Source organism: Grampus griseus (assembly GCF_964374135.1).
Source record: "Grampus griseus genome assembly, chromosome: 3".
Taxonomy (NCBI): domain Eukaryota; kingdom Metazoa; phylum Chordata; class Mammalia; order Artiodactyla; family Delphinidae; genus Grampus; species Grampus griseus.
Window position 1 is genome coordinate 64,119,960 of NC_139019.1, and position 20,456 is coordinate 64,140,415.

The following is a 20,456-nucleotide window of genomic DNA, read 5'->3' on the forward strand; positions in this document are numbered from 1 at the left end:
CTATTTTCTAACTTTTGTCAAGGTTTAAAATTTATCACAAAGGATAAAGGCATTTATATAGGTCTGAGTGCTAGAAAACTGAATAAAATGCAGAATTATCTTGATTTACAAAAAAGAGAGGATTTTAGTCAAGAGAAATTTAGATAGAGTTACAGCTTCAAGTTATATGGATTTCAGGGCAGTTGTACTCACTGCTTGATACAATGACACTTATTTTGTAATTAAAAAGATATATATTTGTGCAGCTAAAAACCAGAAACCAGAATTTTTCAAATTAGTAGCCTTTACAGATGCAATTTCTAATTTATGTGCATTCTGGGATACATTATTTTTTTTAAAGACAGGTTTCAGGCTACTATATTCATGCAGTAGTCAATACTTGATATATAAACCTCATTTCCCCCCCCCCTTTCCTTTCTAATTAGCTTCTAGAAAACAATATAATGAATGCAAAAGATTTTGTTAATGTACGTCTCCGAAGACTACTAATTTGTGGGGATCAGATATGGGTAACATATTCCCTCTTTCCCTTCAAATCAAGCTCCTAACTAAGCTCTTTTCTAGAGATTAGAAGGTATTAATACGACATTGCTGTGATAATTTAAGAAATGAAAACTGGAAAACATATATTTAAAAATAACCCCTTAACTGTGGATATTAATAGAGAAGTTAAATCCAAATATTCTTTTTTCACACAAGCTCACTAGCTTACATCCTTCTGCACATCCAGAAGAGATATTTTTGCCTTATTCTGAAAAAAGCCAGTAAATTACTGTCTTGTTGGAGTAGGACAGCCAGGGCCAAAATAGGACCTTAAGAGTGGTGAAAAGATTATAATGCCTGTACCTAAATGTTCCCTCCACCCCAACTCCTTCCTGATAATTAAACATAAATAATATGAAACAATAAAGTAAGCAGAAAGGAATACAACAAAGTTATGGTTTTCCTTTGACTTTAATATTGAGTTATTTGAAAGCTCTCTCCTCATTGTTTGGTGTCCTTGCTTTGCCTTAAGCACAGACCACAGGTGTCTGAGCCTCTGGTTGGTCCACCTGTGGGGAAACTCAGCACTGCAGGTGGCCGTTACCGGAGTGTCCAGTATCACTAGTGATAACGATCACTTCTATGAGTATGCGGATCCCTATGGCAGTAGACATTTACTCGACTTGGTGAATGAAGATAGCTTTGCTCTCTAGGGTCCTCTGCAGTTCATGATCTACTATCCATCCTCTGCTTATTATTTTAAACATGTGCACCTGCCCTCTCCAAATCACCAACTTATCTGTTGGCTCCAGCTTTCATCTCCTTACAGCTTTAGCACCTGGCTCATGTTCTTCTGCTTCTATTGCCTACCGTCACCCTTAAGCAACTTCAAGATATGATCTAACCACTCTTTAGATCTTTGGAATTTACACTCACTGTCTTTCCTTTCCTTTCCAATATACCCCCCTTTTCCATTTCTGAGCACGAATACATCCTAAAAGGTTTTGCACAGAGATCTAAACAACTTTCCTGACTGACATTTTTCTTGTTCCTCATGGCACTCACAAATAACATTCTATATTCCAACCAGAATCTTATCCCATCACAATTCCTCTTTAATTTTGGCTTACCCTCACTGTTTCTACCTCATAGTCTTTGTTGCCCTCATTAAGAGAAAGGAGGATTTGGGCTCCTATCCCTAGCGCTTTATGGAACCTGCATTCTTGTAAATTACATCAGCATCTGCCAGCCTAGCCTGAGAAACAAAATATGACAATGTAGGTAGAAGTACTGTGTGGGTATAGAAGACGTTATTTGAGCTGGGCAGCTAGGACTTAGAGAGGGTGGGGGTCCATTAGAAAGACAAAGAGAAGGATCAGCATTTGAAAAAGAAATGTGAAAGTACACGGTTTATTAGGGAAATGGTATATGTGATTTTACACAGTTGTTGCAGTGTGGGATGTACAGGGGATTGTGGTAGATGATGAGGCTATATGGTCAGACTGGATTTATGCTGTTGGAAATAGGGAGTCACAGGCTTTAGAGAGACATGTTCAAATTTATGTTTTAGTAAGATAACTCTAGAGGCATTATGGAACATGAATACAATTTAGGAGACCATTGCAAAAAGTCTAGGCAAGAGATGGTAAAAAGTGTTCTAGGCAGGGCTGATCAAGGTAAGTAGGAGTAAGAGAATTTGACAGACTTTTCACAGATGTACTCCGCAGGGCTTGATGACAAACTGGGTGTGGTGGACAAGGGAAGGGAGAAGTTAAGGTGATTCTAAGGTTTCCAACTTGCTGACTGGGTGGATGATGGTGCTACTAATTTATATATAGGGAATTTAGGAAGTGGGGGACAAGTTTGGGGAATACCTGACATGTCGAATTGGAAAGCACTAATAGACAGTGAGTTAGATCTGATCAACAGATATTTGGAAACAGAGGTCTAGAACTCATTGGAGATAGGACTAGAGATAAAGCTTCAATTGAATAAATTTCCATTTTGTGCTGGGCACGAGACTTTAATCTAGGATTTGATTAGATTTAGTGATAGTTGAAAATGTTAAAATGAAAAAAAAAAAGCCCAAGATTGGAATTAAAGAACATTACTAGTTAAGAAAGGGCGGATAATGTGACTGGAGGAAAATCAGGAGAAAATATCTCATAAAAAGTCAAGCAAGTTAGACTTTCAAGAAGCAAGGAGTTGGGGCAGCTTGGCTAGGAAATGCCTAAACTGGGCTTATTTTTGAGCTCTGTCAGGCTCAAGTCTTTCAACCTTTCTGTGACACACCTAAGAATAAATAATAAAAAGGAATATGCTAGTACAAATATGGAAAAAAACACATTATTTAAATCGAGAAAAGAAATGAAGAGACATTTAAACAAAACCAAGGTATCAAATATTTCAAAGGTCAGGTATGATGAGGACAGAAAATAAGTCATTATTTTTGGTTAGTAAGTAGAAGGTGACTAGTAACCTTCAGAATAGTACTTTTCATGGGAATTGAAACAGTTGAGAAGTCAATTCAATCAATCTTCGTCCATCACCTGTTATATTTCAGGCACTGCACTACCACATAGTAATGAAATGGAAAAGAGGATCAAGGAATTCACTGTCCAGGAGAATGGTGGTGAGGGAATCAATGTGTGAGAGACACTGGATGGTGGTTTGAGACTGAGGAAGGGTTGAGAGAAGTTTTCTATCAGTTGCCCCCTCCCAACTCTAGAGGAGTGAAAGACTGGGGGTTTTAAGGTTGTCTTGGGATTTTGTTCATTGGCACAGTGTTAGGGAAAGTTCCAGCCAATGGAAAGGGATTGATGAAAACTCCTTTAGAAAATGAATGAGCAAGATATGTAGAGACATCAAGACATGGAATAAAGAGAACAGATAAAACAGTTAGCGTTGAGAACATTTCTGAGACAAGCGGAAAGAAAAACGATTAAAGGTCTTATAATATTGGAGGTAAGGGTAGAATTTGAAGAAATTTGAGTCAATGGTGTTTTGTTTTTTTTCCTCTATAAAATATGAGACAAGTTTAGCTAATAGAGAAGGGGCCAAAGATAAGAAGTGCAGGAAAGGCAGGCGACTAAAGAAGAGTTAAAAAAAATTGCTGGTCACACACATCAGTGAGGACTCAGCAGAGGTTGAAGGTTATATATTTAAATTATAACACATTATGTTATAATGTTCAAAGACTTGAAATCACCTTCAACTTCTTCACTTTCTTTATCCTCAAGTCCAACAAGTCACCAGGTATTTTTGATTCTATGTGAGACATTTATCTCGGCCATCCTTTCTCCACTGCTTTTACCTTAGGCTCTGACAACATTTTATAAGGTCTGTTACTATACTCTCCTAATATTGTTTCCCTATGTGTCCATTTTATATACTATCTTCCTAAAACACAGCTCTGTTCCACACAGATGATAATTACAGATTTCTCAGCATTCAGAGCCCTGAACACATCATGGTCCCATTTTTCTTTTTCCAGCTTTGCCTTCCAAATCTATGTTCCCAGCCACTAAGAATCTAATAATTTTTTCTCACACATTGCCTGCATTTCCCTTTCTCTTTACTTTTGTCCAGGCCTTTCTCCACCTCTAGTGACCAGATTCTTCCCAATGTAATTAATCTCATCCCTCCACCCCTCTCCCATATGCTACACAAAATAACCATTAATATGAAATGAAAGATGAAAATGCAGATGTAGAAGATAAGCAAGACCAGAGAGGTAGAAGATCAGAATCATAGAACAAGAATCTCTTATTTGACAGATGATAAAATTAAGGGCCATATGTATTGTCTGGTTAAGCTAGACAGAAAATTCAAGAGCTGTGACAACAATCCAAATATTCTGACTCCTAATATCCATGACTGGTGCTGTGGTAGGGGGAACAGCAGAATAACAAGAAGTTTTTTGGCTTCATTAAAAAAAAGATTAGCTAAGTAGCTTTATATTTTAGCTAAGTAGCTTTCGTCAACTGTGAATTTCAAAACTACCTTAAAAGCACTGAAATTCAGTTCACCAGAAATCGCAAGGGGAACATTATCTGTGTCAGTGTAAAGTTGAAAATATTCTATTATTTTGTAATGCTCTTAAAAAAAATGAGCATCTATTTGTACAGGGCAGAGCCTATTTGGAGTAAAATATTTGTATTTCTCTTAGGCTTAATCATTGTAGTAGATCCTCATTTTTCCGTAAAGGGGTTTTCTCTTCTGTCTGTCCAGCTAGTGAGTTGATGAATACAATGCTATACTGAACGTTTGTTGTTTCTGCCTATCCCCTCTTTTGCCAACAATTCCTTGAATTCTCTTTGAACCATACCTCCCTTATTTTTCCATGTGGTTCGGGTGGGGCTCAGGAAGTGAGTGTGTGACCTAGGCCTGGCCGATAGAGCATTGTACATGACTGGTTCATGAATGAGTCTATGTACCCAAGCTAAGTGAATCCAGTTCAGTTAGTTATTCCCAATACCTGTGCTTAACTGATAGAGTTGCGCTCTTTTGTACTCAACAGGGAGCTGTGAGGATATAAATCTGGAGCTTCACAGGGCCTTCTTGCCAGATGAGTGGAACAAAGGTAAGCAATGAATAGAGGCAGTGTCTGATGATGTTATTTGAATACTTGGAACCAAATGTACCCCAAAGCAAATTTATATCTGGACTTTTCAGATACACGATCCAGTAATATTCTCTTTCAATATGAGCCTAGTTTGGTTAGTTTTCTATACCTTGTAATCAAAAGTGTCTGCAGACAAAGCTAATTAAGATATTTTTGATAAAAGTGCTTGCTACTTAATGATTAGAACTTGCTTTATAGTTCAACCCAAAGGCACAGTTCTTTGTGAAAAACATAAAAAAGAAAAAAAATGGTTGGTAGACTTGTAAATAAGCTTCCAAGTAAGAATCTGAGGCCAGTACTGTAATGCTCAGAGTGAAGGAAGTTAAAAGTAAAAAATCGTACTCTTATTTTGAATTAAAAACATAAATTTGTCCTTAAAAATGTTTCTCCTGCTGCCATGCAAAACAGTGCCAAAAACATTTTTGATCAAAACACTTGTATATGACAAAACTATGTAAAGATAAAGATTAAGCAGATAAATAAATGTATTGTGGATAATGGTTGGTAGATTTCTCACTTTCAGAGAAGTGAAGTATAAACCTGGAAAGCAGAAAGTCTAGAATGAACTCTCCTGTACTGAATTGAAGTTGAAGCACCAGTGTGCACTCACGGGGTTTTAAAAAATTTTTATTGGATAAAAGTTGATTTACAATGTTGTGTTAGTTTCAGGTGTACAGCAAAGTGATTCAGTTATACATATACATAGATTCATTCTTTTTCAGATTCTTTTCTGATACAGGTTATCACAGAATACTGAGTAGAGTTCCCTGTGCTATACAGTAGATCCTTGTTGATTATCCATTTTATATATAGTAGTGTGTATATTTTAATCCCAAGCTCCTGATTTATCCCTCCCCTCCACGTTTCCCCTTTGGTAACCATAAGTTTGTTTTCGATATCCGTGAGTCTGTTTCTGTTTGTAAATAAGTTCATTTGTATTATTTTTTAAAAATCAGATTCCACATATGAGTTATATCATATGATATTTGTCTTTGTCTGACTTACTTCACTTAGTATGATAATCTCTAGGTCCATCCATGTTGCTGCAAATGACATTATTTCATTCTTTTTTATGGCTGAGTAATATTCCATTGTATATATGTACCACATCTTCTTTTATCCATTCATCTGTTGATGGAAATTTAGGTTGCTTCCATGTCTTGGCTATTATAAATAGTGATGCAGTGTGCACTCATGGTTTTAATATGTAGAGATACAGAAAGATATAGATGTGTGTGGGTGTGTGTATATACATACATCTGTATCCTAGTTCTGTTGGTTGAGAGGGTTAGAAGCTAGATTACTCCAATGGGTTCTAAATACCACTCTCCACTAAAAGGAACCAGGGACCCTTAAAAAATGGCTGTTTCCAAGGCTAAGACTGGGAAAATATGAGCTTCAAAATGCTCAAAGAATAATGGGGTCATGTCAAAAGGACAAATGATCCAACCTGAAAGGGTTTTAACTGGACAAATCTGAAATGATTTTAGTATTAAAAAAACCTATTGGACAAGGTAAGAATCCACGAGTACCTTGGATTACATGAATGATTGGAGAAGAAAGAAAATCTCTTATAGTAGAAAGTCAACTAATAAGTGGAGAAGGAAAGACAGAATTAGAAAGTAGACATTCGGCAACCAACACAGCAAAAAAACGATTCAGGCGAGATTCATCAATGGATACTAAAAGTAGCAGATTAAAGTAGGATCTTTATGATAGTGTCAAACTATGTCTTCACAGGTTGAAAATTACAAAGGGAAAAATAGTAATTTAACAAGCTAGGAGAAACCTAACAAGCATCATCTAACTAAGTGATCAAAGTTAACATCACAAGTAATAGATAAATCACCATCATATGCCCCCTGAAATGATGCACTGAGCAAATCTCAAAATTACTTCTGTGGATTCCTGCCAAATATATATAACATGAATCTAATCGTGAGGAACCATCAGCCAAGACCAACTTATGGGACATTCTACAAAATAACTGGCTTGCAGTCAACAAAACTCCAAGTTTACAAAAGACAAAAGTTAAGGAACCTGTTCCAGGTTAAAGGAGACAAAGAGACATGCCAGATGAGTGCAGCAAGTGAACTGGGATTTTCTTTTGTTACAAAGGATATTGTTGGGGCAACTGGTGAAATCAAAATAAGGTGTACAGCTTAGAAAATGGATTACATCAATATTAATTTTTAAATTTTGATCCTTATACTATGGTTATGAAAGATGTCTTTGTTTTTAGGAAACACAAAGTATTTAAAAGAAAAAAAAGTATATAAAACATATTTGGAAACAACAAAAACAAAACAGCCAGCCACTTTAATGTGCTGCTCTGAGGAGCCAGAGGCTTACTGTATTGATACCAAATGAAAAGTATTTGTAATTTTAAATATGGACAAAAAGTCAAAAGAACTTGGAATTCAAAATAATACAGATAAATTGTCACTACAACATAATCAATGGTGTTTAGGGGAAAAGAATCTCTCTTTAATACTTTTGCTTTGCTTCATGTAAGCCTTATGTTTTTGCTAGAAAGTCATCAGTTGTCTTTGGTTTTTTTCTTCTCATAATCTATCATATTCAGAGGAATGCTTTTCCTTTCTGTGCTCAGGATGATGACTCCTTTCTTTTTCCAAAGAGAAAAGTATAGGTGTTCCTTCACAACTTTTCCCTATTCAAATTCTTTGGGGGGAAGTGTACCCATATGCGGTATATATTAACAGAAGGGACTGCTTTCAACTTGATTATGTGCCTACATGTGTGCTGGCCAAATGCCCATTTCACAGTGGTTGTTCAGTAGTTTGATATGCACAGCTCCTTCCCTAACGCCTAGTGTTTCTCAGGGTCTAAAATAATGCAGAGCTGCTGCCCTGATACAGTACATTCTCCTATCCATGTGCTCGGCTCTGTGAAATCCCCAAGAGTTGTTTAGGTATCTAAAAACTAAAAATGATCAGAAAGCATAACTCTCTCCTCATCTCTGCCTCTACCTAATACTCTTCACTTGGATAACATACCCACTAGGTGCAATGCACCACCTTTAGTATCATATCCTGCCCACCTTCCTCGGTGGCTTTTGGAGGATAGTATCTCCAGATAAGTGTACAAAAGGAGGTCCTGCAGGAGGTGGGCAGTGGAGGGGATGGCTGGCTGAGCTGGCAATGAGGAAGGAGAGAGAGTCCTCTTGCTTGTAGGCAGGAAGGCTTACTAGCTAAGGTGGGTCGTCGATTGTGCTTTTTAACCCAGTTTCATCAGACATGTAGATAACAGAAATTCTTTCCAGATTCTGACAATAAGAAGATTTGAAGAGTTTTCACTGTTATTAAAAATTTGTTTTTCTGCACCTTTATAGGTATTTTAATGGGGAGTTCAAAGAAAGTATCTTGAGCTGCTAGTTAGATGCCTTTTAAAAGTGAAATCTTGAAATCTGAAAGGCATATATAACAAGAGGCAAATAGAAATGTGAACTAGTCAAAAGTATATAAGCAGACTAAAAGAAATTTGGAGGAGAAAAGATAGTCATATTACAACATAATCAGGTAAAATGGTATCTTAGAAGATTTGTTGAACTTAAATAGTGAACTGAAGACCCAAACGGAAGCAGCAACATCACACTCTCCACCCCAAACAATATTATTTAATTAGCAACTGTAATAGCTATTGAAACTAAGAGACAGGCAGATAATATAAAGTAAATGTTTTCTCTAAAAAAATGACAGTTACTTAATTGAGAAGAAAGTGATTTCTGCTTTAGAATAGCAATGGATTTAGGATGATTCTTTCTATACCACCCACACTTCACTTTAAATTTTCTTTAAGTTTAAATTAACATTAAACATTGAATCAGTTTCATGTTTATTTAGCATTAAGGCCACTGCTAGTCAGTGAAGGTACCTCTGCATATTAGCAAAACGCATCCCTTCTGGGCAGAATCCATAGACTTCACAAGTGGAAAACAGCTATATTTCAGCCTCCTTTTGACTCCCTAGACTCAGGCATCTTTGTGCAGTGCACATACTACACAAATGTACAGAGCAGAGCTCTCTCGCAGATTGAAGAACTCAAGGTTTCAAAAGTCAAGAAAAAAATCTCCAGGGTCATTAAATTTAAAATCATATCAATATTAATTTTAAGATTGAAAGCTTCATTTTTAACCTGTGCCTATATTTGTACATTAATAAGAGACAAAAATATTTACGCAGTCAAATCATGGCCACAAAACTTGTAAGGAAAATTCCCATGATGTCAGATACATAGATACAAGTGTAAGGATGGCAGTTTAGCCCACAGGCACAAGGTAAATGTGTACTTCCTTCTTGGGGCAGCGAGAGAGCAAATAGGTATAACCAGAACAGCAAATATAATAATAATAACTGAGATTGATTTTATTTGGCAACTTAGTAATTATTATAGTTATTTGAGAAGGTGAATTCATTATATGATAAATTTTACGATAAATGTAGGCTACCGTAGAGTATCCTTAAATCACACTACTCCTCTATTTTTGAGGGCCTGGTAATCTACATAGAATGCATGTTTACATTAGACCTTGAAGTGAAAAAAATCACATAATTTCAAAAGTTATACATATTTTTCTAAAAACATATAAAAATTTATTTTTTGAATGATTTCTTAAAAAAAAGGTTAATATAACCAATTGCAGGGCTTTCAAAAGCAACAGATTTTTGTTGTTAAATGCTACAAAGTGCAAAGAAAATGAAAAAAATACATATACTCACTGAGTTGGCATTTGTTGGGTTTGGCCAAGGTCTACCACCACCAGGACCCCTGTAAGACAAAATGACAAATGAAATTTTAACTGATGCTCTGAATGTTTCACAGTAAGCAATGACATCATAAAATACAAACATTTATAATTCAGTTACCATGCAGTTCTAGTCCAGCACTGAAATTACTCTTTATATTTTCACAGCTTTTTTATTTCTAAAATCCAAAAATTTTATCATTCCCCCAAACAGCTTTCACTGTTTTACAGCTGTTTTAAACAGCTTCATCACTAATTATGAGATAAATATAAAAGATAATTGTGACAATACTAAGTGCTGCATGTATCATTCAAAATGAAAATGAAATTATTTGTGAAATATCATTATACATAAAATGATTGCTCTTAAGCTACAAATGAATAAATGTACATAGTAGGTATCTAAATTTGCCTCCTCTTCAGAAAATTGCATAGAATATCATGTTACTTTATACATCTATATATCAGTCTATCTTTCGGTGCTGGTGATGATTTGGTTACTATTAAACAAGGGAAACACATTTCTTGTTTTCATAATTGTAGTTCAAGATAGTGGCCAGGGTAAATCTTGGGGAAAAATAGGAGGTAATCTATGCTCATGTATGTCAATATATTACTTCATGTTAGGGCGAGGGAGAATGTTCCCTATTCTATAGCTTAAAAGGACATAAAGCTTTTAAAACAAAATTAATGCCTAATTAAATTAAAAACATCTCTTGTCCATTTGCTTTTTAGTATTAAGTGTACCTGAATATATACTGCCTGATGAAAAGTAGACTACTGTCAGCAGGTCTTCTCTAATTAGAGTCACTCAAAATTCCCCTTTTTCCTCTAATCTCAATGAAAACACTGTGACATTTTTTAATTTAAAAAAAGTCCCCTGATTCTTATCCTAGGGACCTTAAACCTAAAGTTCTAAATGCTAGATAGAGGCTGTCCAAGTTAGCTATATTACCCATGTTTGCTTGGAATATTTAGAACTGTTCTGGGTATTATTTTGGGGTTCCCCAGGAATGTAAACAGCAGGGAAGGGCATGAAAAATTGTGTCCTTAGGCTCTATTAGGATGCCCAAGTGCAAGTCCCCTTTTGACCAGAATGGACTTGGTCAAAGTATCATGCATAGGGAGAAGGTGAGGGGCACGTGTATTGTCTCTGGAAATAGTTCCTCTCTAGGATAATGACGAGGACTTTACAATTAGTTACTGGAACACTTTGGAAAGGTGATTTTACATAGAGGATTCAGTGTCTTAATGGACAGAAACTGAGGTAAAGCATAAGATATACGCTGATCAAGTAAAACACTTGACTTGTTTGACGTTAAATAAAACACAGTAAAGAAATTGGAAAATATTTATCTTAAAACAACATAAAAATATACTATATATCCAAATCATGGGAAAAATTTGTATGCAACAACATGCAGACAATCTCATATTTTGAAATATTATGTTTAAACAAGGACTGTATGAATAAGAGATATTAAATATAAAATAATTTTGTTAGTTAAAAATTTGTTTAATGTTAAATTAATGTGCTAAACTAAATGTTAAAATAATTAAACATTTTACTTAAGTAAATACAAATTAAATAAGATGAAGTTAAATGTTAAATTTATTCTAAGAACCATAAAATACCTTTTATGCAGTTCAATTGTTTGACAAATACTAATCTAATCTCAGCTCACCATGTATTTCATATTGTTACATTTTAATGTAATGGGTTAAATGTTAACTCATTTGAATAAGCTAAATTTACCCCACCATTACCATTGTGTTTGAAAACATTTTCAGTTTTGCAAATACCGCTAAATAAAGTGGGGGTTATAGTAGTGAGTAGTTCTATTAGAACAACTTCTTAAGTGTGGTAATTCCTACTCCTTTTGAGGGCCATCAGTATTATCAAGAGAGTAATCTACAAACTATTACACAGGCATTATTTTGAATGTACATTTCTACATAAGTATAATTTGAAGTAGAATCAGGTTAGCCTCATTTAAAAATAAAGAGAAAAATGAAATTTAAAAGAAGTCTTTAATTTTTGGTAAGCGTATATGGATATGATTAAATCAAGGCAACCATGACTACCAAAGAGAAAAATTCTCTTTTTTTTCTGTAATTCAGTCATTTCGAGATAATAACCATACAAACTTTATAATTCTATAGGATGTGATTTAGAACAAGAAAGTCTAGATCCTTTGAAATTATTTGTCCTCTTAGTTTCTATAAAATAGCAAGGTATACAAAGTTGAATTAGAAATATTTTAATACTGAATCCTACACTTTTGAAATTTGTAAAACTGTAGTTTATTTAGAAATATAATTTTCTTTAAAAAATAATCTATAATGCATTTGAAAACATTTACATTGTGGCTGTTGTTTGTAAATTCTACTTTAAACTACTGAAATGGATATTAAATTTTTTTCTAAATATATAATACTAGTTATATAAACATTAAAAGTATACTCTTATTTTAATTTTAGGTGACACTACATATGATTTATCCTGAGTTTGGAGCATGGAAATGTAAAAATCATATCAGAATAACTATTTTCTTTAGAGGTCACCAACATTTTTTTAACAACAAAATTATCAGAATTTTGTTCCCAATGGTTTGGTGTCAATATAAGAGAGAAAGCTGCAGTTACAGACTATGGTATTTAGTTACTTTAATGACCGGGGTTTGGTATTCCTTACTGTCATTATACTTTGGTGTCAAATAATAAAAAGTGACGAGCTAAAGAAACCTCATCCAGATATGATCCTCCAGTAGATCCCTCCTGATCCCAACACACAAATATCTTAGACTCTTAAAAACATAGCCTAAGGTAACACTATTCTAATGCCTTTTCCTTTAATTTTTAAGTTAGCCAACATGTAAAACAGTGACATGAAGGGAGCCATAATTCCAGTTAGAAATACTTACTTGCCATAATACAGTAAGATTTAGTTTGTTTTAACAATAATAAATTATGAAGTGAATTTCAATAAAATTTTTTGAGTACAATGGAGACAATAATATGTTTTATTGTTAAATTCACTTTTGCTTTCTTGGGGCCAATATCAATAAGAGAATGAGTCTCTCTGGTTGGACCTTCCATACTTCAGAACTTTCCCTGTTAGAGGGAAATATTTGTGATTTCATTGTCCTTGAATCCTAATTTATAGAAAACTGAAAATGGTATAAGACTCCAAATAACAGTCAACAGTAACAACTAATGGAAATTTGAGTCTGTAAAGCTTAAAGGCTCTTTAAAAAACAGATATTATATAAATAGTAAAATAGTATGTAATAAAAATATTTTAAAATATCTGGGTATATTTAAATGAGAAACCCAAATATGAACAAAAATAATCATTTGAAATTTTCAGCCATACTTTTAGTCTCCATAGTCCAGGGAATTAAATGTACCCTTATGTATCTGTTTAAATGTATGTGAGAAAGGAATGAGACAATTTTAAGCTATTTGAGTCTCTTAATAGTCATATGAGAATAACTTTCCTCTATACTAGCAAAACTGTGTTGATCTAAAGTCAACCACATCACTACAAAATGATATTAGATACATTCTTAACATTTAAAGAGAATTTTGGGTTGATCATAGCATTCAAAATGTATACTCCTTACCTCTATACATAGTATTCAAAATTATTCTTTAAAAGGCATTCTATTTTAAAGTCAGAATCTTAGGTAGGTAAATTTTATATGTATCTAAATCCTATTGTTAAGAGTTTCAGCTTTTGATATAAGCACAAGATATCACTCCTTTTTGTAGAAACCATTAATAAGCCTAAACCTTTGAGGAATTTAAGAAAAGTCAGACTTCATGTCTATCCATTTTTACTTTAAAAGTAAGAAGACATGATAGGAAAATTTGACCTACTTTTTCCCCTTGTTCTGTTAGTTTTGAGCCTGGCTGGTATCCACCTATTAACCTATTTTCTATTTTAGGCAAAACTGCTTTCCATGAAAATGGTTCCAGAAACTTAAACAAATCCCTATGTACATCAAAAGAGCTCATATATTCAATGCTATTAAATGATGGCAGAGTTGTTTAATTTGATAGGTAGGTAACCAAAACATGGACTAATGGGAAATATATTAGAGGAGACTACCCAGAACCCTATATAGAGCTCTTTCATTATTTCTGATAAATTTTCTTTAGGCTACATCATGGACTTGGATCCTCTAATCAATTAATGAAAGTCATTCACAAGTTCTGGGCATATATGGAACTTTGAGGGCTAGTAAGATAATGAAAAATAAATAAAAATTCCTTAACAAATTGCATTATATTGGCTGATAGAAGCAACTACTCTCTTTGGGCTTGAAAGGCCCTTTCAGTACAAAAAACAAAAAAAACTGTTAGTTTACTCCCTAAGTATATTTTGAATTTTCAAAAGAAAGTATACTATGGAAAGTTCTTTAATAAAGAAGAAACTACCAGAGAGACTTCTTCCTCGGTTAACAATGGTCCCAACAAAACAAAAGTAAAGACATATATATATATTTATAAGAATTTAAAACTCATAGGAATCACGCTATATGTGTTAAAATGAACGATATTCCATCATCTACTTCTGTAAAGTCAAGTCATGGTCCTGGAGTCATCATCTCTTCATACTTTTGTATGGACTACATAAATATTATGTGCTTATTTATAAAAGACTCATTTTTATGATAAACATGAAAATCAGGCTAAAAGTTGGCATTTGTGGCATTTGAAAATGGAAAAAAATTAAGGGTTGCAAGGGAAGGAAGAAAAACATGGAGAATATGTGGTGAAAATGAAGCAAATGCTACAGCTCATGTTCAGTCCATTTATACTACAGTTTCATTTTATACTACACAGAAATTGAGCTTAAATTGTGTTGCAAATTGGTGTGACTTTAGAAGACAGAAAAGAGAACACTTTACAGGATAATATAGCATTTTGCTTACATGTTCATTCCAGGCATTCCAGGGCCACCTAAAGCATTCAGTGGGGGTCTCATTGCACCTCCATAGTTCTGTAATGATAACCAAGGGTCAGACTACCACAAAACAAAAAAACAAAACCAAAGAGGAGGGGGGAAAGAAAGGAGAGCAGGTTAATGATTTCCCTACATAACTCCTGATGGGATAAGGCCTGTGCAATTCATTCTCAGAAGGGTCCACTCTTGTACTTTTGCTTCTATTTTAACAATTACTTTGGTTTGTGCCTTTTAAAAACTACATGAATATGTACAATCATTGGAGCATGTTAAGTGATTAAGGTATAGTTGCAATTATAATATTCAACATATCTTTATTAATTTCCTGATATCTGTACAACAGTGAACTTTTTCAAACAAAATATTTCATAAATCCCAAACTCTGTTTTTAAAGAAAGGGCTTAGTCAACATGTTTGAAATTGTCTGACTCAGAAAAATTACATAAAGTCTGAAAACAAATAGGTGAATCCAGCATAAGAAAGTGGAATACAAACTTCTGTTCACAAAATAATATATCCAAGAGAGAAATGTACAAATATACAGATACACAAAAATATATGAACACTAAAGTATACTTCAAATATGTGTGCATGAATTATATGACTCAACAGGCTTCTGTCAATATCTATTATGTGCATTCAAAGGATAAAAACATTTTAATGTTTTAACATGCATATCAGCTTAGCTTAGTTTAGTTTCCACAAGGGCCAAAAGACTACTTTTAACATTATCATATTAATATATTTTGACATCATCAACTACTTTCATGCTCGGTTTTCTGACACCACCTATTCCTCCAACATTTCTGATCACTCTTCTTCAATCTCCTTTGCTGGCTCCTTTTGTTTTGCTAGCTCTTAAAAATGTTGCTTTTCCCCAAGTTCTAGCCACAGCATTCTTTTAAATAAATACACATTTATGGGTACTCTTACCTGCTACCATTAGTTCAACAATTATTTATATGTTAGGAATTTCAAATCTATTTTGTCATGATGTCTCTCCTAAGCTCTTAGATAACTCATATGTTGAACTTCTTATCAGCTGTTTCTATCTGGATACCATTTCACACTCAACATACCTAAAGGTAACCTCAATTTTATCTTCTCACAGCTGTGTTCTTTATATTGCCTTCCTCAATCAGTTCTGTGGCGTCACCTTCTATGCAGCAGTCCAGGCTAAGAACCTCTGAGAGCTTGATATTTCTTCCTTTTATTTCAATTTCCATATCCAGTCAAGTTACCAAAGTTTATTGATTCTACCTGTAAAACAGCTCTTGAAATACTGCCCTCCTTCGTATCACTCATCTCTGTCATTTACTGAGACTACTGTACTGTCTTAGTTGGTCTCTCTGACTTAGCCTCTCCCCTTCCCCATCTATTCTCCATACTGCCTCCAGAACTGTGCTTCTTAAACTCAGTCCTATTTATGTCACTTAAAAGCCATGATGCCCCACACTGCCTATCAAATAAAGTCTGTACTTCAGCATGGGTCTATGGTGTTATTCACAGATCAGCTCTAGCCTATATTTCCTGCCCCCATTTCCTATAATATTTACCTTCTTCCCCTACTCCCAACTATACCCTCCAGACTGCTGAATTTCTTGTGGTTCAGAAACATGCAGTATGCTTTTACACTCATGATAACTCATCTGCTATGGCCTTCTGTGTAGTAGGTGCTAAGATGACAAGGAAATATTCAATGAGAGAAGGTCTGTTAACTCCAGAGAGTAAGCCATAGTTTGTAAATAAATTACCTAATTACATGCTCTTCTCATTTTCTATTTACTTTTAATTTCAAGAAATTTTATTTAAACATCTCAATTGTGTATGCTATGGGATAAGAGAATGGTGTCTATCCACACTTGAGTCACTGGTTAAAGAGATAGCTATTTCTCTTAACCTCTGGAACAAGCATGGGTGTGGCAGCAGCAGTATTACCAAGGAGTCTCTGAGAAGAAAGTTAGTCACTGGGAACGAAATCTGAATGGTAGAGTAAAATAGAAATTCTTCACACAAAAGGTTGCTCCTCATTTTTGATCTTAGGTGGTCTGTGTTTTATCAAGGAAAATGTTAGTTTTCCTTCTAGCTCTGGACATGGAAAGATACTGGTTTGAATCTCTCTTGCCCCTGCCCTATTTCCTCTGCTCCTCTTTCTATATGTGTGATTGTGGGCCAATGATTCTCCCAATGATCTGCTCAACCTTTATTTCCTTATCTGTAAAGTGAAAATATCATCTCTCTTATAAGCTTGTTGGAGGAAAAATGAAATCATACAAAACGCATATTAAAGTGCTTGGTGCATTAAAAGCATGATACCTGGTGCTCAAAAACTGTAGCTGTTAACTCTTATCACTGTTAATAAGGGACTGACTTAAATGAGTCTTCTCATTTTCCCTTGAGCCCTCAACCCTAACATGCTTGTGACATAGTGACTCCCTGACAGAGTACACGTATTTCTTTTCTTGACTTTTTTCCTACTGCCTAATAGTTTTTCTTTATGTATCTGAATCTCCTGCTAAAGAATAAGTACCTGAAGGTAGAGTCTGTATTACTCATCTTTGTGCATCCAGTGCTCAAGTATGACAGTGCACAAGTGTCATAGGAAATGAGTAAGAAATTATCCAACACATATTTTGATAGACGTACAAAATATTTTCATTTTGTGAAGAATCTGAAGCATATAGAGAACAGGAAGATAAGATAGAATAACAGCTAGCTTTCTAACTGGTAACAAAGGCAGAATGTGAAGAGCTAATTTCGAATCACTGAATTTTAAAGCTGATGGCAACTATACAATTCCATCTGGTTTAATCTCTCTCCCAATGCAATGCTCCTGACAAAAGGGCTGTTCAGACTCTGCTTGGAAAGTTTATAAAGAGTTTTTCCACGATTGGGCAGTGTAATTTCTAGCAAGTTCTTCCCCATACTGAGCTAAATTCCACTTCCCATCTTAGATTTGAAAATACAGGATTAGTTTACTCTCTCTTTACATGAGAGCCTATCATATATTTCCATCTCACTATTTCTCCACCCCAAGTATTTGATTTGGAAATCATGATATGTTCCTACTTGTATATAACTCATTTATCCTTCAGATTTCTAGAGGAATTAGAACTAGTTGGACAGTCTTGTTGAATTTTTCTGTTAATCATATGGTACCTGCTGAGCCTAAGAACACAGACAAGCTAAGTATACCTTATTATAAAAGCCAAGTAGAAAAATTACTTCAAATATGGCATTAGGGAAGACATTTTTCTTGATTAAGCGGATAATTCTGCTTTTCTATTGAAAGGATACTGATATCAATCTAAAAATCGTGTATTACTACTGAACGTAGATTTAAAATAGATTAAGGGGTGGAAGAAATATGCCAGCATTTGGAGCAAAGTTTTATTTCTTCATCCATGCAGTAGGTTTTAATCACATATTTACTATGTTCTAGGTGTGCACTTTGCCTACATCAGCATTGTCTGAGAATCAAATTATATATATTTCTTCTAGGAATTCAATTATTCCAATAGATAACTGCTGTCCCTCTTCACCACATTGGTCCTAAGCTGAAAAAATAGTGGAAATAATATCTATGATATTATGATACATAATATCTATGTATCTCATATCTATGATACAAAGGAGGTATGTATTTTATTTTGCATAAAGCTAGAAACAATATTCAAGAGACTGTTTCTATAATTCGGATACAAAAAAAGCAGACATTCTGTTCTTGAGTAGCATCCATAGGATTAAATATCTGTCATGAGAGTTGTTTTTCTATTATCTTTTAAGAAACACAGCTAACTTTTATTATAAAGCTCACAGTTCAAATCCATATGTTACATATACCAGGTGTTATGAGTAAATACCTTACAAGAATCCCTTAATTCAAATAATTTTACTTCACTTTTTACCTATTATACCATTCATATGAATATGATTCCTATTTTCATTTAAGTACATGATATTTATAAATAATTTACTTTAACCTTTTATACTTATATACTGTGATTTTAAAAGTTGTTGTAGGTATTTCTGGTTTCTGAGGTAAATTCACACCAAAACACTTTACTTCCTCCAAATTATAAAGAAATAGATAGCAATGATATTAATCCAAATGGAAGAAATAAACTACTCTCTTTGGGTGTGAAAATGAAAAGAATTCATACTTATATGATAAACTTAGTTAAACTCTTCAATAAGCAATTAGTCCCCAGAAATGTTTTCTTACTTTCTGTCATAATTTACTTATAACACAAAACACATACATATTTGGCTAGATATTTATAAAATATAAAGACCAATATGCTTTTTACTTCTGCATTTTCAAATGAGATCTAAGTATTCATACAGCTTAGGTGAGCATTGGTTCATCTTTCAAACACTGCAAAACTGACTCAAATCAGACTCTAATTTTTAAAAGTATTGAAAATATTGGTCTGGAATGACAAAAACTCAAAGAGCAGCTAGCTGAAAAGTAAGAGAACTGAATGAAGAATAAATTACAGGCATCAACTTTTGATGTATATTTAAAATGCATCTGTTATGAAAATCTTTTGAGGAAAAAAATCCTTCAAGTTGTATATAGCTAAACTGGTTGGCTTAGCTCATTAAAGACTAAAAGTATATTCATTCAGTGAAATATCCTACAGATCTTATAAATTCTAACTGCCATTAATAGATTAATGATGGTTGGTCATAAAAATCATCATCCTTAACATGAGTAGAAATAGGAAAAAATAATTTAAATATCTAAATTAGGGTTTTATAAGATCTTAAGAAAATACATAGAAAATAACTGAGCCTAAATAAAAGAAATGGGTTTTTTATGACTTTGAAGATCCCACAAATATTTACATAACACTTTTTCTTATCATGTAATATGGTATCTCTGAAAAATTTGTGCTTCATGTCCCAATACAGATTATATATACAGTTGACCCTTGAACAACATGGGTTTGAATTGTTCCAGTCCACTTATACGTGGATTTTTTTCAATAAATACACTATTGGAAAATAGTGTAGATTTGTGACAATTTGTAGATTTGTGACAATTTGAAAAAACTTGCAGATGAACCACATAGCCTAGAAATATCTAAAAAATTAAGAAAAAGTTAGGTATGTCATGAACGCATAAAATACATGTAGACATAAGTCCATCCTTATATAAGCATAAGGGGAGTGGTATGTAATATAAAATTAATAATGTGTTTTCTTACTGTTTTATAATTTTGCTTTCAAAGAACTACATTACTATACAGTATGTGCCTCTCTCTCTCTCTCCCTCTTCCCCCTGCCACCAACCCCAACAGGAGAAACTATGTATCAGCCTATCATCACATGTAAGTGGTTTAAAAAAATGTAACTATGTTCACAATACTGTATTGTGAATATGACTGTAATACTGTATGCCTTAAAAATGTTATAATGATTCATTCATTAGTGTATAGGATAGGCTATGATGAAGCAATCATTGATTATTACGCTAGTTTACCATAAAGCTATCATATTGCTGCTTCTTTGTTATCAATGCATGAATTGTTATACCTGTAAATAAATAGGAATTTTTTTCACATGATCTTTTCATTTTTGATGTCCCGTGTTAGAAATATATATAA

At 33.9% G+C, this 20,456-nt stretch overlaps 1 protein-coding gene across 3 annotated transcripts in view; it reads right to left on the minus strand.

Annotated features, from left to right (window-relative positions):
* Positions 1-20,456, minus strand: part of SSBP2 (single stranded DNA binding protein 2) — a gene marked incomplete at its 3' end in the record, with an annotated part of 297,670 nt that overhangs the window by 25,070 nt on the left and 252,144 nt on the right. For all 3 annotated transcript variants that reach the window (XM_082651181.1, XM_082651180.1, XM_082651179.1), the window contains exons 9-10: positions 14,813-14,880; positions 9,847-9,895 (exon numbers count right to left, since the gene is read on the minus strand). In XM_082651181.1, coding sequence (XP_082507307.1) covers positions 9,847-9,895; positions 14,813-14,880 — 117 coding nt within the window. The remainder of the gene's footprint in view (positions 1-9,846; positions 9,896-14,812; positions 14,881-20,456) is intronic.